The sequence below is a fragment of the Lolium perenne genome, chromosome 2, assembly GCF_019359855.2.
Source record: "Lolium perenne isolate Kyuss_39 chromosome 2, Kyuss_2.0, whole genome shotgun sequence".
NCBI lineage: Eukaryota > Viridiplantae > Streptophyta > Magnoliopsida > Poales > Poaceae > Lolium > Lolium perenne.
The window spans coordinates 306,560,821-306,578,993 of record NC_067245.2 but is presented as its reverse complement, the minus strand read 5'-3'; the positions used below and the strand labels follow the sequence as shown (position 1 = coordinate 306,578,993).

At 50.0% G+C, this 18,173-nt stretch overlaps 1 protein-coding gene across 1 annotated transcript; it reads left to right on the top strand.

The window, feature by feature from the left end:
* The first annotated feature begins 14,394 nt into the window (after window positions 1–14,394).
* On the top strand, window positions 14,395–18,173 carry LOC127330821 (uncharacterized). Its single transcript, XM_051356905.2, has 11 exons — window positions 14,395–14,490; window positions 14,629–15,527; window positions 15,605–15,847; window positions 15,934–16,189; window positions 16,265–16,357; window positions 16,479–16,797; window positions 16,893–17,088; window positions 17,184–17,282; window positions 17,356–17,607; window positions 17,702–17,777; window positions 17,854–18,173. Exons 2-9 carry the CDS (start codon window positions 15,045–15,047, stop codon window positions 17,434–17,436), a joined length of 1,770 nt encoding a protein of 589 aa, XP_051212865.1. The 5' UTR covers window positions 14,395–14,490; window positions 14,629–15,044; the 3' UTR covers window positions 17,437–17,607; window positions 17,702–17,777; window positions 17,854–18,173.

The following is an 18,173-nucleotide window of genomic DNA, read 5'->3' as shown; positions in this document are numbered from 1 at the left end:
AGTGAAGAAGACGTATCTTCTCCGGCCGAAGGCGCCAAGGAACAAGATCCGAGAGGGCAAAACTTCTCCGGCTAAGGGGGAGTGAGAACTTTTATTCCTGCGGGAAAAGCAATGCATCATTTTGGCCCCAGCGAGGGTTTGTAATAAGACTTTAAATTCTTAAGTAGCTAGGAACGAAACAATTATGCATGGGGCGGAAACACTTATCCTGCTATCCGTTAAATATTGTGTGCATGTTTCGTTTTATGTCGGAAAGCAAGCGCTGACTTCGTTATTTTCCGGCTTGCTCGCTTGACCTTCCACGAGCCGGAAAACCTTAGCCGGAAACGCTCGCCGGGCCGCGAAGCCCAATGGCAGTCCGTCCATAACCGTGGAAACAAGCCCCCAGGCATAGGTGCCGGAAATCGCTACTAGGAATCCACGAGTTCGCAATGAGATAACAACTTTATCGTAAAACTTAAGCTTACGTCCTAAAGGACGATTTTGAAAATCACAACTTTCATACACGCCTAGGCGGAAAAATCCAGCTCTGCGGTTTTAGTTGGAAAAAACATACACGATCTAAAATGAACAAGTAAAGGAGGTAAAAGACTCAAAAGAGTGAACCGAAGCTTTATTTCATTGATCATGTATAACTATTACAGAGTTTAGAACTCGGAAAATATATGCTAAGTGTAGAAAGGACGTAGCTGTGCGATATTCCAAGGGCGATCTGTTTCATCGTAGATGTCATCCGGATCCTCACGCTTGCGTTTCCGGTGCCGATTAGCGTGTCTATCCCTTAACTCGCGGAAATCGACAAGGTAGTACGACCCGTTATGAAGCACTTTGCTAACGACGAAGGGTCCTTCCCATGGAGATTGCAGCTTATGGTCTTTCACTGTCGAAGGCGGAGGACCAGGTCTCCTGCCATAAAGGAGCGTTTCGAACTCGACGACTGTGATAACGTCGGAGCTTTTGTCGATAGATGGCGGATCTCTCGATCTCGCTAAGTTCCGAGCTTCCTCGATCAGGTCCACAGATAGCTGTCTTGCCTCGTCAATTTGTTTCTTCATTGTAGGCGGAAACTCGCGGTGAATCGTGGATGATGTCGGAGGGAAGTACGGCTTCGGATCCGTATACCAGGAAAAAGGGGTAAACCCCTGTTGATCTGTTAGGGGTAGTTCGTAAACTCCACGAAACAGCCTCCAACTCATCAGCCCAAGCTCCGGCTGCTCGTCGCAGCGGTCCTTCAAGGCGTGGTTTAATTCCTGATAATATTAGGCCGTTAGCCCTTTCAACCTGACCATTGGATCGTGGATGAGCCACAGATGCGAGGTCCATCGTATCCCCATTGTCTCACAATAATCCCTCAATTCTCCTTGAGCAAAGTTCGTGCCATTATCTCGTGATTATGCCGTGCGGGATGCCGAATCTCATCACGAGGCTGCAGACGAATTTTAGTGCCGTAGCACCGTCGGCTTTTCTCACTGGCTTAGCCTCGATCCATTTGCTGAACTTGTCAACAGCGACCAGGAGGTACTCAAAACCGCCAGGAGATGATTTTTTTAACTTTCCAACCATATCAAGCCCCCAGACCGCAAATGGCCAGGTGATAGGTATGGTCTTTAGCTCTTGGGCTGGAGCGTTTGGTTGAGTAGCGTAGTACCGACAACCTCGGCAGGTCTTGACTATTTTATCGGCGTCTTCTTTAGCCGTAAGCCAATAGAAACCTAACCGAAAAGCTTTTGCAACGAGTGATCCGGGAGCGGCGTGATGCCCGCAGTCCCTGCGTGGATCTCTACGAGGATTTCAATGCCATCTTGATTGGAGACGCATTTAAGAAATACCCTGCCGCACTTCGTTTGTAGAGCTGTCCATCAACTATTGTGTAGGTTCGTGCTCGCTCGACGATTCGTCGTGCGAGGACCTCGTCCTCTGGCAACTTCTGATCGATGAGGTAGTCCAGAAAGGCTGGGTCCAGGCCGGAATGATAGCCATCACTTCCCTAGCCGGAGACACTGCCACCTCTCGGGGTTTTCCGGTTAGCGCCCTTAATCGAGGGTATCCGGAGATGCTCCAGAAAATGCCAGCGGAATTGGTTTCCTGCCGGATCCGAGCTTGGATAGCATGTCCGCCGCCGTGTTATCGTCTCTCCTGACGTACTTGACTTCGTATCCGAGGAAGCTCTTGGCAATCTCGTCAACTTCGTCTCTGTAGGCCGCCATGACGGAATTTCGGCGTTCCGGGTTCCGGCTACTTGTTGTGCCACCCGGTCGGAATCTCCACAGCCTATGATGTGCTTGCTCCCTATTTCCTAACCGATGCGCAGACCGTGTAGTAGAGCCTCATAGTCCGCCATGTTGGTGGTAGCTTCGAAGTGGCTCTGCAGAACATACTGCAATTCTTCTCCGGTAGGGGACTTCAGGGTGACTCCGGCTCCACGAGCCTTGATGCTGCTTGGATCCGTCGAAGTGCATGACCCATGTTTCGGTTCCGGCTCCGGACTTGCATCCGGAGCTTGTCCAATCTGCAACGAAATCTGCCGGAACACGAGATTTTACCGCAGTCCTTGGCTTGTAAGCGATGTCGAAGGCGGATAATTCGATGCCCCATTTAGCCGTACGTCCTGTTGCGTCGGCGTTGTTGAGAATTGTTGACAGCGGAGCCTTGCTCACGATTCTTGGATGCTCTTGGAAATAATGCCTCAACTTCCGGCTGCCTAGGAACACGCCATAAGCTAGCTTCGAAAGTGAGGATATCTCTGTTTTGATTCCGTCGCACCTCGCCGATGTAGTAGACAGTCTCCGGACGTCATATTCATGACCTTCTTCCTTTCGCTCCACCACGATGACGAGGTGACGACTTTGTTGGTAGCTGCCGGATAAAGGAGCATTGGCTCGACTCTACCGGAGCTGCCAAGATAGGCGGAGGTGAGTATCTCCTTCAACCCTCGAAGAGCTGCATCGGCTGCGTCGTCCCGGACAAACTTGTCTGTTTTCTTCAGCAGCTTGTACGGAGGTAGTGCCTTCTCGCCAAGACGGTGACAAACCTACGATTGCTGCAACACAACCAGTTAGTCGTTGCACATCTTTGAGACAAGTTGGCCTTTTGATGCACAGGATTGCCTTGATCTTTTCCGGGTTAACCTCAATGCCTCTCGTGAGAGACTATGAAGCCAAGGAGTTTTCCGGTGGCACGCCAAAGACGCACTTCAGCGGATTCAACATCATCTTGTACCTGCGGAGGTTGTCGAAGGTTTCGTGAGATCGCTGATCAAGTCGGATCCTTTCCGGGTCATGACCGCGATGTCGTCGACGTAAGCGTGCACGTTCGGCCAATTTGGTCCTTCAGTGCACCGCCGCATCGTACGTTGGTAAGTAGCACCGCATTTTTCAAACCAAAAGGCATAGTAACATAGCGATAAGTACCAAAGGGGGTAATGAATGAAGTCGCCTTTTGGTCGGATTCCTTCATCCGGATCTGATGATACCCGGAATACGCATCAAGAAAACACGAAGTTCCGCCCCGCCGTCGAATCAATGACTTGGTCAATGCGCGGCAAGGGGAACGGATCCTTCGGGCAATGTTTGTTCAAGCCAGAGTAATCGATGCACATTCTTAGTATTTCAGTTGTTCTTTTTGGGTACAAGGACGGGATTCGCGACCCAATCGGTATGGATAACTTCTATTACAAAACCTGCTTCTAGTAACTTTGCTAGTTCCATTCCTATGGCGGCGCTTCTTATCTCCAAAGCGTCGCATAGCTTGCTTCACCGGTTTGGCCCCGGATTTATGTTGAGGTAGTGCTCGCGAGTTCCCTAGGTACTCAGGACATGTCGTAAGGTTGCCATGCGAAGATATCCATGTTAGCGCGGAGGAACTCGACGAGCGCGCTTTCCTATTTGGGGTCCATGTTGGCTCCGACTGAAACCTGCTTGGAAGAGTCACCTGGGATGAGGTCGTGCTTCTTGGTTTCTATCGCGGGCTTGAAGGAGGTTTTCTGCTCGGAGATTTGCTTCTTGGTGGTCTGCATCTCAGTCGGATCCACCGCGGCTCTGTAGCCTTTCAGCTCTTCTCCGGATATCACAGACTCTGCGAAGGCGGCTTCGCCTAACTCGCACTCATGAGCTTTTTTGTAGTCTCCGGATACGGTAATCATACCTTTAGGACCCGGAATCTTGAGCTTGTTGTAGATGTAGCACGCTCTTGCGTGGAACTTGTGGTAGGTGGGCCTGCCGAAGATGACGTGGTAGGAGCTCTTGAAGGGCACAACTTCAAACGTGATCTTCTCTTCGCGGAAATTATGAACATCGCCAAAAGCCACGGGAAGTGTGATGCTGCCGAGGGAGTTCGCCTTCTTACCCGGAACCACGCCATGAAACTCAGTGGTGCTGTGTTTGAGCTGTTCCTTGGTGAGGTTCATCCGCTCTAGAGTCTCCGTGTACATGATGTTCGTGCTAGCTCCACCATCCATGAGGCACTTGGAGAAGTCATACCCATCGATGCGGGGACTTACAACCAAGGCGTAGCATTCCTTCGGCACAATTGCGGGATGATCCTTCCGATCAAATGTGCACGGGATTTCCGACCACCTGACGTACTGCGGCACAGCCGGAACTATGGCGTTCGGGATCCGGTAGCTGACTTGGAGGCGCGCATCGTTGGGGTTCCGAGGAAAGTGTGGTAAGCCCCCACGCTCTTTTTGTCGAATGGGTTGGATTTTCCTGCGGATCCTGCCTTGGGATCCGGCGAGTTATCATCCTCATCCATCGCCTCGGAACTATCGTCCTCCTTGTCCTTGTTCTTGCCCTTGCCACCTTTTCCGCGAGGGCGGTGCTTCCGGGCGCGCTTGTATCCGGCCTCCGGGTCGTTCTTTAGATCATTGACCCACTTGCGGTTGCGGTTGGTATGAGTGGACTTCCACCGTAACCGGATCCGGATGGGCCAGGCAGGGCATGTCTCTGTACTCCTCATAGGTTTGCGGTGCGCGGGATCCGGCCAGGTGACCTCGGAGGTATGCTGCCGACCCCCGCCGGCTCCGCCTCCGCGTCCGCGTCCTCTTCCGCCTCCTGGACCTCCGCGTTGAAACGCCATGGCGACCATCTCGGATCCGCCACTCTTCCGGTCATCGGGGTTCTTGCGCTTATGGCTGCTGCCGCCGCCGTTGTCACGGTTCTTCTTTTGTTGGTGCGGGGGGATTGCCGTGGCTGCGAGATCACCGCCCGCGTCGTCGTCGGCGGCGGTGTGATCGCTAGCGATGGTGATCATGTCATCCAACGTCGGTTGATTTGCATTGACCATGCAGGTTAGCTTGTGTCGCAGCAATCCTCCTCGCTGCAAGCCCCCAATGAAGGCGTGCATTGCCGTGCGGTTGTCAACGTTCTCGCACTCGTTTCGCATGCCAACCATCGGGTAAGGAAATTCCTTGATGTTTCGCCCTTCTTACGGATGCAAGCCCGTAGGTCGCTTGTTGTGGCAGGTCTCTTGTAGGTGCCCTGAAGTGTTTCTCAAAAGCGTTCTTCGTGTCGAACCAGCAAAAGATGGAGTTCTTCTCGAGGTCGCCGAGCAGAATCCGGGCTGGACCTACAAGGTACAAGCTGGAGCATGCGGCGACGATGTTAGGGGTTCCTCCGGCGAAGGTTACAGCATTGTAGTAATCCTCAATCCAGGTATCCGGCCTTTCGGTGCCATCATAATGCTTCAGATTTCCGGGTAGCTTGAGGTTCATCCTTGGCTTTGGTTCCTCTCGAATCATCCTGCCAAAGCACTTCGGACCAATGTAGTCGGTTCTGTACTCGTTAAGGCGGTCCCGCGCGTCGCGCGAGCCGTGGCGAGGAGACTTGGAGCGAGAGCGAGATCTCCGGCCATTGCCTCCGCCTCCACCTCCGCCGCCACCGCTAGGTGGTGGTGAGAGACCTGCGAGGTGGGCGGTCCGACTTCTTGCTTCCGCCATCCGAATCTCCTCGGCCTTCCGGTGCCGACTCCGGCTCCCGTGGCTGCCTTCGCCTTGGCGCCGGCTGCCCTGGTCGTTCCGGCGAGGCTCCGGTCACGGCTCCGACGAGGCTCGGGTCCCGGCTCCCGCGAGGTTACGGATCGCGGCTCCGACGAGGTTCTCGGATCGCGGTTCCGGCGAGGCTACGGACCGCGATCTTCATTCCGACTCCTCCCGGGCTCAGGCTCATGAACATTGTTCGATTCCGGCGAGGTTCCGGCGAGCACTCCTGTTTCGTTTCTTGGCAGCACGTTGTCGCGGATAACAAGCGCACCATGCCCTACGGGCCTGGTGTTTCCGGCTGGACTACGGCGGCGAGGGGGTCGCGGGTAACCGTTGGGTGGAGGTGAGGGGTTGCGGTATTTGTCTCTTCCGGAGTACATCGCGTCCTTTCCCTTCCTTGGATCCGACGGAGGCGTCTGTGACGGAACGGGGATCGGATTTGGGTGCTCCCTGGCCCTTCTTCTGCGCTCCGAGGATCCGGTGTGCGATTCATCGTCCTTCTGCGCGGTAGATACACGATTATCCGGATTGGATTCCAACTGCGCGAAGTATCTGCCTTGTTCTCGCTTTGCATTCTTTGAAGCGACAAGTGTGCGGAGATAGTTGATATCAACTTCTTCGTCCTTCTTCTTCAGCAATTCCGCAGCTTTCGCATGTTGTCCTTTGGAGTTTCAATGGCTGGTGATCTGCGGGGGTGTTGAAGGGTATTCTGCGAGGCGGAATTGCTTCTCTAACAATTCGATCGGCCTCCGCCTGCGCATAGGTCATCTTTACCTCCCACTCAGCCCTCATGCTCTTGACCTGCTCGAGTGTGGCAGCAATCTCGCGGTCCTGTCTCTCGAAGTTTTCCGTCCAGGCTGCATGATCTGCCCTTCCTATCCTTAACGCAGCTTCGGTATCGGCGAGCCTCTTGGCTGTGGCCAGCATTTCCTTTCTGGCGGTCTCTAGGGCCTCCAGATCTGCGGCGTCGCCCGGGGTTATAGGTGTGTTAAGAACTGCTCGCGCGGCCACCTCCTCTCGCCGACAAGATTTCCTCCGAGGGAGAATCCCTTTGGGGTCGCACTCGAGACATTGGAGATCCTTGATGGGATGGTTGGGGGTCGATTGGCCGACTTGGTCTCCGGATCCGGTTTGTCCCAGCCGCTACCGTTGCGAGAACCTGCTTGGGCTGGGCGGTGTCGCCTTCAGGCTTTTCGCCGTATCCGTACTCCCTTATCTCGCGAACGACTTCTTCCGTTTCCGTGGAGGGGGTGTCGCGGTAATTTGGGCTCTTTTTGCCAAAAATCGACTCTTCAACCGGAGCTTCGCTTTCTCCGACAAGCTGAGCCTGATCCGGATCTGCGCCGCTTTCCGGTGCCTCTACTGCTCAGACCAGCTCCTTCTTCTTGAGGGGCGGTTCCTGCGGTATGGGCCAAGAAGTGTACGAAGTGGCACCTCTGCTTTTCTAACACCTGGGAAACCCAGGCGGATCTGCATTGGTCTTCCACCTTTGTTTCCTGCTCGGGGGCGGATTGGGTGGGCTTTGAAATTTCCGGATCCGAGGCGGAATCTTCCTTGGGAAGCTCCCGCATCTCGGATCGGATCTTCGCGACGGCGTCCAGCTCTGCGGCGGTCGCGTCTGCGTTACTTACCAGTGGGTTTCCGTCGGAATCGACGGTTTCCCCGATGAAGATGTGAATGCCGCCAATTGGGACGATGGAGAGCTTGACGGGGTTTGTCCTAGCCGGAATCCAGCACTCATCCGGAGGGACGATCGGCAGATTTCCGGCGTAAAGGACGCGCCCCACAGCGATGGTGTCGTCAGTAGCTTCCCATGGCGGAACCCTCCCGGTTCCGGCCTCCGTACGCCACAGCCCCACGGTGGGCGCCAACTGTCGTTGCCTAATCGACGGTACCTCGGAGGAGGGATCCTCACGAGGGGAGAAGAAGTAGGGGCCATAGGGCGGAGTGCACACGGGACGGTGGTACGCGAGTTACCCAGCCTTCGAACACCTGCACGATGACAGGGCCTACTGCTGCTTGTCTGGAATTATCTGGGCGCTTTCGCGTTGTTACAATGAGTTGTGGTTGTGCCTCTAGGGCTCCCGGGATCCGGCTTATAAAGGCGCACGGATCTAGGGTTTACATGGAGAGTCCTAGCCGGATTACAGATAGCCTAGCTACGGTACAATATCTTGCCGTGCACGTCACGGATCCGCCTTCCATACACGTCGTACTGGATCCGGGTTCCTCATGGGCCTCCCTGGATCCGGGTCACTCCTAGGTCGGTACGGATCCGGCCTGCTGATCCTGGGCTGGACTTCTTCCTTCACGATCAACAGCAACTGGGCCGCCCGATGGGCCACATGCCTCATCACCGTCTGTGGGCCACCCGGGCTTGCCGGATCTAGGCACTGTCGATGGTACACCCATGAAGTATACCCACAACACTCCTCCTCCTCCGCCCGTCCCGTCTCGCCTCGTCACGTTTTGTGACTCGAGTTCGATTTCGAGACACACTCAAGGAAGCCTAACTTTTTTTTTGCTTCGTGCACCAACAACTGAGTTGGGTACGTGTCGACCTGCATGTGCATGCTCGCCGCGTGTCCCTGGCTTCCTACGCGTGGTAACTCGGTCAGCTTCCTACGCGTGGAAACGCTATCGGATCGGCTCTCCTCCCAGGCTATACAGGAGACGGATCAGATATGGACTCTTGAGCTCAGAGAACTCTCTAGTCTGCCTCTCTCACGAAAAAGTTCCTTTTGCTGCGCTACTCTTTAGTTTTCCCCATCCCAGCGATTGCGTGCACACTGTTCGGGAGAGCATGCTTCCGAAACCCAGCCCGTTGAGATCCTGTACCGGTAGGAGGGCGATAGGGTTTTTGGGGAGCGTCTCGGCGCGACTGCTCGCTGCTGTTCGTGCTCTTCTTCGTTGGTTCGACTGCTTCATCGACAAAGCCGACTACACACCATGGGCAACATCAACGGTTCCTATGGTGGTGTTGCTGGTGCGACTTTTCTGGTCGCGATGTACGTACTTTTCCTCTCTTACCTTACACTGCTATTTGTTTCATGTTCAGATCTGATACATTTGCTTATTATAATGTGTGTGGTTAAATATACTTGTGCATCTATAATGTTGTTTTCGGTAATTAAACTCACACGAAAATTACCTACGAAAGTTGCCTAATAATCTAACATAGTCATGAACATTGAATTAGTGCTCCGTGCTTTCGAAAGTAGCACTAGTTTCCATGGGTGCGTTGACGGAATATATATACTCTACTCTGACTGACTGTGTGTTTCTTAGTTAAGAAGCTTTGCAATACCAGTCTCAACCTTTCTTGGTTCCCAAGCATTTCTTGGCCAGAGAAGAGCTTGACACTGGAGACACAATCACTCCTTTTCTTTTGAGAAAACTCCAACTTTTGACTCGTGCCGTGCAACCTTCCACAACGTATTTTTTACTGAAAAAAGGTACTCCCGTTGCGATCACGTACAGGAGCAACGCGAGCCCTTCCAGCGCTAGTGGGCCGGCCCAGGTAGGATTTTCCCCAGCGGTTTGGAAAAGTTCTGGAAGATTTCGGCCAGTTTTCAACGGTACACTGGTTTCTTTTTCAAGTTCTTCTGTTTTTATCTATTTCTTTTTTTCTGTCGGTTTTCGGTCTTTTTTGGGAATACTATTTGAACATTCAAAATTTGAATATTTTCAAAGATGATCATTTGTAAATCAAAACTTTTTAAATTTGATAATTTTCTAATTTTGAATATTTTTCAAATCTAAACAGTTCTTGAAATAAGAAAAATCCTTTTCAATCTATGTTTTGTTTTTCAAATTTTTTACTTTTGTAAAATGTGAATATTTTCAAATTTGAAGGTTTTTAAATAAGTTTTCAAATCTCAAGATTTTCGAAATTTGAACAATTTTCAAAATTTATGTTTTTTGTCTTCCAAATTTGATTTTAGAAATTTCCAAGAAAGGTTTTTGACATCCCAATTTTTTTAAAAATCAATAGAAAATCGCACTACATATTTCCTCACCAGCTGTAGCTAAAGCGAGCAAAAAAAGAACACCACGACGGAAACGTGGGCAAATGGATTATAGAGCCAGGCCACCAAGAAAAACTCTTCATGCCTCGCTATGGATAATTTCCGCATCAAATTCGTATCTGCACCAGTTTTCGAGAATATGGTATGTACTTTTAGTAATCCGCTAGATATGAACACGGATGTGGATATTGCTAAAGAAGATATCCGATGGATACGATAGAGGATAGAGAATAGAACGTCACTTTGTTGGTTAGGTCAATCCGGTTTTGAGTTTTCAGGGAAATCTAGGGCTCACGGAGTTTTCTTATATAAAAAGTGCCAATAGAGTGATGCTAGCGGTTGGGTTTGTCTCTTTTTTTATATACGGTAGCCATTTTTTAGCATCAGCCATCCACTTTATTAAACTAGACAACGGGGAATACAAATACCAACCTACGTATCTACTAACCACATGTATATCCATACTGGAGAGCCCAAAGTGGAGCGGATTAGGAAATGGGGTTCATAAGTTCATTATTAGAACTTCTACCTTCATGAACTAAAGAAAATTCCGTAAACACCGATGAAGAGGCAGTTATTTCATGTAGAATATGGCTATATCTTTTGAGATTCTACTCCTTCATCGCCTTTACCACTGACAAATAGTCACTTTCTACTCTGATCCTCGTCGAAGAGAGGTCCAAAACGAAGTTTAAACCTTCCCGCACAGCCAACGCCTCCAGGTTCTTGGGATCAGAAAGTCCTGCCATCAAAACAGCCGATGAGCCAAGGTACACGCCCTCCGCTGTCCCCGCCACCGCCGCGATCGCACCATGATCCTCATTGCTCGCAACTGTGGCATCTACATTCACTTTTACAATCCCAACCGGGGGAGGGATCCAAACAGGAGATAGAGGCTTAGGTGCCGCCGCATTCTCCACAGTTGCTTTCTTAATCACCTTCGTCTTCGACTAATCAAGGTCGGCCAAGAAATTCTCCACAAAAAGGTGAGTGCTAAGTGGGCTCTGGAAAAGACCGTCATGAATCGCCTTGCGCCTAGCATGCCATATTGCCCAGGGAGTGACGCACATCCGAGTGAGTTTATCTTGAGGTACCGTATCAAATCAAACATCACGAACATCCAGTTGCAAGCCTTTGGTTCCTGAACCTGGCTCATGTGTTCCGTAAGCTCATCATTAGAAAAGCGCACACACGTATCCGCAAATGCCACACGCACTCGGCTGTGAGATATGTTGTCGATGCAGTGTGTCAGATGTAGGCAGTGAGTGCTTTGCCAACCGCCACAGGAAAAATCTCAACTTGGGGGGAACTGGTATATGCCACAATTTAGTCCAAATGTTGTTCCTCCCCCGCAGATCATAACTGGTCGTTGTCTCGTCTAGCTAGGCTTCTCCCTGGTGGATACAAGCATCCTATATGTCGATTGTACCGTGAACAATCCCTTCTTTTCATAATGCCACGCCCAGAAGTCAGATTGCACTCGCGTACAAGTTATGATCAAACCTGGTGGAAACATGATAGACCGTCGTCAAATGCTAGGGTTCTTTTCCTACTTCCTGGACAATATCATCAATATGGTACCGTAAATACGGTAAAATCTCTATTGATATATTATTATCCCAAAAGATAGCAAGGCCGCTAATGCGACCTGAACTACTTACCGCAAACACTTATCGAAACCTATCGATCAGACTAAACCTTCCACGTGTGCCTTCTGAAGATGGGTTTCTTGGATGCACAACATCGTGGGGCGTGTTTCCGCACTAAGTCACGGATCTCTTTTACTGTCGCAGCTCCGCCCAAACCACGACAGTTGTGGCTTAGAGCACTCATTGGTCACGGCGTTCCTCCTCAGAGGCCACCGGATCAGTTGTCCTTGCCTTGTCATCACAAACTGAGTCCTTATCACTCTTTTCAAACCCCGTCTCCGCATCCCTCCTCAATTTCTTCTTCTTTTTTGAGGGCGAGATATATGCCGGTGGAGGTGGAGGGACTGCCTCGAAACCAACATTCATATCCAACTGCTTCTTAGCTCCCAAATTGGTCCCACTCTGCGCGCTACGCTCCCCATTTGCTTGCTTCAGAGGACTAGATGCAGTGTTGTGTCATCCAGATCATCCATGGGCTCCATGCCCAAACCTGCCTCTGCAGAGTTACGCTTCTGTCCTCCACTCGTTCTTGGCACCCACTTTCATTGGGTGCGATTTCCCGGCTCACGTCCAAAGCCGCGCACAAAGCTATGCGCAGGTACGCCTGGCGTGCTAGGCTTCCAGAATGCTTCATCCGAGATCATCCACTGTCCAAACTGCAATTGGTCCTCCTCATATTCCCTAGTACCACACTCCAGATAGGTATGTCCCATTTAACCGCAGTGCTCACCGTGCTTTGGCATCTTCTCATACTTAACTTGAAGGAATATACGGTCTGCACCCTCCATTGTCAGAGGCACGAAATGGGTCGGAGGTTTTGAAGGGTTTAGCTTCACCCGAATCCTATGGAACGCACCATTCCTTGTCTGCACATCATTGAAATCAACTGTTACTATCTCTCCTACTCGCGTAGCAAGCTGCGAGAGGACCTCCTTGTTGCGGAGCAGCGGTAGAATCTTGTGAATTTGAGCACATACTTGCACAATGTTCAGAATATTTGGCTTGATCGTTGCACTATCAAAAGCTTGCACCATCAAAGCACAACCGCGAAAGAGCCATGACCATTCTTCCATGATCCGTTTCCAATCTCCCAGACAAAAATCCTGCAGGACGAACAAATTTGGTTCGACCTGATGAAACTTCACTTCATGTGCAGGACTCCATGCCGCATTCAGCGTGCTTTTAAGGGATTGCATACTGAAACCCTTCCTTGTCAGAATCGCTGCCGCGGCCATCCACTTCACCTCCTGCCAATGCCTCACCTCCTCCTTTGCCAGGACTACCTCATTGAGTTCCTCCCATGAAGGTTCAGACTCCATAGCAATTCATCCACGTCCACCTCCTTCCTAGAGTTTCCCTCCCTCCCCTTGGAGCTCTCCGCCGCCATGACGATCGGAATCTCCTCGAAACGCTCCCCAACCACCAAACCCTAACCAGACGCGCTGCCAAGGCCGTGAAGTCGAGCAAGGTCGACCCCTTAATCAGTTCGAACAGACGAGAGGGGACAAGTGCAGGGGGAGCTACGTGGATCGGAGAAATCCCGCCGGCAGCGATGTGTCGCCGCCGTCATCGTCGCGTAAACCCTAGAAAAGTAGGTCATACCTTAATAGCTATGTACCTGAGTAGCCCATATATAGGTCATAGGAGGGAGAATTGCGATGGAGCACACAGGGGCTCCGCCCACCCGTATCTCGCCGTCCAGAATGCATCGTCGCACCACCCACTACATGTACGCGTTTCGTATACAGAGACTTGTTTAATCTGTATGGGGCTGTATTTCACGGTATATCAAAGCCCATTAAATGCACCTGGCCCACACATGGTGACGTCGGCGTTGAAACCCCGCACCAGGCCTCATCAATCGCGGTACTCCGGTTGTTTTTTTAAGCTGCCTTCGTCTGCACCCTCCCCCTCTCCACACCCTGCCGCCATTGCCGATCTCGCAGCAGCCAAAGCTCCAAATTATAGCGCCGCCGTCCCCAGTTGTTCGGTCTCGCACCAATCTGATGGCATCATCGTCCTCGTCCGTTGTCCCAGCAGCCGGCGGCCACCAGGAGGATATCGCCCCACTCCCGCTCATCCGTTGCCCCAGATGCAACAGAGGTACCACTATCTGGTTCATATCAAGCACTGAAAAGAACCCGGGCAGACACTTCTACAAGTGCGAATACCACGGGGTATGTATCCATAGATCTGCATCTTTATTAGATTTGGCTGGCGCTTTTTTTTTGCCTAAGATCTGATTCTTCGAAACAGACTCCTGTATGCAACTTCTGGAAGTGGGAGGACAAGTATGTCGAATACATCATCGCACGCTGGGGACACGTCTTCTCGCCGGCGCCTCTGCAAGCCGGCACCGACGAGCTCAAGGCCATGCTGCTGCAGAACAAGGCTGACATCAAGAACATCAAGTGGATGCTGATGGGCTGGATCACTGTGGTCGCCCTCCTCCTTGCGGCCAAGTATTAGTGATAGCTGAGTTGGATTAGCCAACGAGTACTAAGTAAGTTAGAGCACCCTTTCTAATCTAATTCACAATGTAACCGGGTAGTCAAATTCTCTAGTTGTTGCAAGTAATCCCCATTTAGCAAGGTCATTTAGCATGACAGTGGCCAACTCAGTGTCTTGACTCGACAGCTGTAATCCTTTTTATGGAATCAATAAATTGTTAGCTACCTATTTTTTTTGTCACACCTGGTATTAATAAAGGTACCAGCCTTCATTTACACTCCACCCCGTGTTCACCCCCCACACTCACTCATTGCCTCTTCCTCCTCTTCAAGCCCTTGATCCACATCTCGTTCTTCAACAACCAGAGCCGGTCTGGGACACTGAGGTAAATCTGAGTTCCACTTATCCTACCCATCGTTGAGTACTACGAGATCTAGTCTTACCATTTTGCAGCCGTAGTCAAACCAATCTTATCCAGTATACATGTACAACTGTTCTTACTTGCCGCATGGTTTCCAACCAGGAATGGCCGGAACCGACGATCTCGACGACGACGATGCCGCTTTCTACGCGCCTGCATACCAGACCGAAGGATCCGGCCCATCACCAACTTCGCGCACATCTGTGCAGAAGGTTTTGTCAGTTATATCCCAGTTCTCGGAGTATAAGAAATTTCTTGTTGAACAGACTGGTTTTGCTGGCATACTAAAGCTCCCACAGATCACTAGACTGAACCTTAGATTTAGCAGATGGCTTCTATAGAAAATAGATGTACACAAGAGAGCAATAGTTTTTGGTGAAAAACCCACGAGTGTGTTAAGTTTTTCTGCTGCTGATGTCCACAAGGTATTTGGTATACCTTGTGGATCACGCGATATCCACGCTCCTGAATCACAATGCTCACCCAACACTATCAAATTCATTAGATCTGCACTTGGGATGACCGACAAGGGTAACCAGATTTTGAAAGTATCTGAAAGTGTTATAGGTAGGCCGTTGGACGAGCACACATCCAGCAACCTAGAGAAAGATTGTTTCAAAATTTCATTTGTCATTTTTGTGATGGGACACTTGCTTGCGCCATCCACCAAGCACGACAACAGATCAATAGACTTCTGGAGCGCACTCTCCAATACTGACAACATCCAAGATTTCAACTGGTGCGAGTATGTTCTTCAAGATCTGTTCGCTGCCGTCAAAACCGTCAAAGATGACATTGCCAACAACCGCCCCACGACCCACCTGTACGGATGCCATCTGTGGGCACAGATTTTCTACCTCGACAACCTTGATCTAGGAATTTTTAACCTCCGACATTCAGTCATGCCCCGTGTAGCTGCATTCGACGACACTCAGATGAGGCGCATGATATTGCAGTGCTCAACCACAGTGAACGGTGTTGAGCAATGGAGCGGTGCAACCGTAAGTTCTAGTTAAATACTCGATAACATTTTCACTGATAAACACATATGTAGTTAATTGACAGATTCTCATACCAGGTCCGTGATGCGTCGCAAATATGTTATATGAGGGCCATAGCTGACTCCCCTCCAGACCAGATCACTCCAACCATGTCCAGAAGCAGGCCGCCTGTTTTCCCGCACCATGCGCCTAATTTAGCCGATGCGCACATATCTCACACTGGTTCAGCACTAACCAAGCCGTGCCCGACTATTCCAAGCACGCAGCTACTCACAGCTTCTGACTATGCCACCTACATGAAAGACATGTATCCACTCCTGGTACGTGAAGCTGATGCACACCATTCTATCAAATAGGAAACAACTTATTATCCAGCAATAAAACATGGTTTGTTCTTACTTTGCAGGCATCTAGTGAGCTAGGTATCATACTGAAGCAGCACAATGCGCTTGGTGTACAGCAAGCAAATGCTGTCAGGAACAACAGCATAAATGAGAGCACGCGCTTCCTCGACAAATTAGTCCAAGTCCTGTCGGACACATGCATTTGTTGCAGCCTCCGCTCTTTGCCTTGCTTAGTGCAGCAGAGACATCAGAACTCACACTCAAACCCCTCTGCGAGCAATTTGTTCAGACGCAGGCTCGACCAAGCCGATTCTGATGGTACAGTATCAAATTATATTCTACCAATGTCTGTCGGCCACAACTGTTATCAACCCTCAGTTTTTGTTTTCACAGCTGACAGCTCATCGACAAGGAGCACGAAGAGATGCAGACCTGCAGAAACTCCTGATACGGCGCCACAGAAAGACCAACAAGGAATACAATCAGGTAAGACATAATTTTCTCTTAGTTCCACATCAAATGCTTATTCAGGCAACATATATTTGACACACGCCCCCAATATATGGACAACTAACACTTAGTTATTACCATTTACCAAACCGTACAGAACGGACAGATTCTGGGTCTTCATACCTCACACCAAAAGACAAGATCATCCGCCACAAGAATACAAGGGACGTCAAGATAAAAAACTGGGCAAGCTCTGTCCGTGACTCAATTCTGATGTACAATGACGACACAAGCACACCTCCACATGCAGTTTTAATAGGGCAGACAGCAGACCCACCCACCAAATTATGTGCTAAGCACACACATTACGCGATTGATCACTGGGCTGCTCTGGTCGATGTCGAGTACCAATCAATAGCACAGCAAGACAAGCTGTCTTTTATTGTCATGTCTATTCCTCAACCAAACGGCCCAAGGTATGCGGTGTGTGTGAACAGTCTTTGACATACACAGCATTAACCGATGCAATCATGCCAAAACTGACAATATATTTTTATTGAATCATACCCAGGTCGTTCATGTCCCACCCACACCCCAGGTTCATCTCAATGCCGATAAAAACCATCGTGGACCAACTGGTTGGCCACACATTTCTTGAACACGAGCTTTGCTGCCTCATCATCCGCCGTCTGCGCCAGCTTGACACGACAGTTTTATATACCACCACAGAGGGAGCATGGCGCCACTGGTTCGAAGTTGATTTCTCGGTAAGTAATTCCCTCATTCCACATTTCTTCCACATGACACGCCCTTTCCGACCTAGACCAACCTAATTTACACACATGTACTCAAATCCTCTCAGACAAACATCCTATCAGGCGAGAAGGCGTGGGACATTAAATCTGTTCAGGATCAGTTTATCGGCCACGGGGTTTCGTATAACATAGCACTCTGCCGCCTGGTATGCTCCATCAACTCAGTTTTTTACCTTGTCATCTCGTGAACAATCTTATAACATGTACTTGCATATCTAGTTCCATGTGCCAGTAATCCTAGCGACTGGGTGGTGTATATATTCATGGGATATGCAAAAAAAAAATCATACACATTTTTGACCCCGTTGCTCCTACGCTACCCGATGATTATTCACAAATTCATGAAGCCATCGCCGAAAAGATCCATGTTGCAATGTTCACATGCTTTCTGAAGTTTTTTACTCACTGGCACGTCGGCTCTACCAACTGGACAAAGCAATTCCCGGTTGTTACCTCATGCATCTTTAACAAGTAAGCTTATCTAGTTTTGAGCCTGGATACGGTCGAATGAAATCAACAACTAACTTAGCAGGGATTGCCTTGTTTTTCGATATGCTAACAACAGATCGGAGAGTGGGATCTGCATCCTCCACTTTGGCAGGCACTTCAACGGTTCCTCGCTTGAACAACAGCTGACAAATGTGAGCTAACAATCACAAACCAGTCACACAAATTGTCTAAACTACCATATAACTTATCTGTACACAATATCACCAGGATTCTATCATCCGCGAGAAGGGATTATTACTTCACCAGCTGATGAAGCTACATGGCAACCTTATAGAAGTCCCAACTGGAATCAAGGCTATCACATCGTCGCCGTAGTAGCACCAACATATTTCTAATTATTATCATTCAGAGCCAAGGAAACGTGTAACCTGTCCACTGGATATTGTTAAGCTATTCCGATGGTGAACACTAGTGTCACCTAGACACCGAAGTTGTAGTTTGTTAATTCCATAGCTCTCTCCCTCTGAAGAGATATGTTCAAACCGTCGAACTTATAACAACTTGTTCAGGCAGACACATTTCCACTG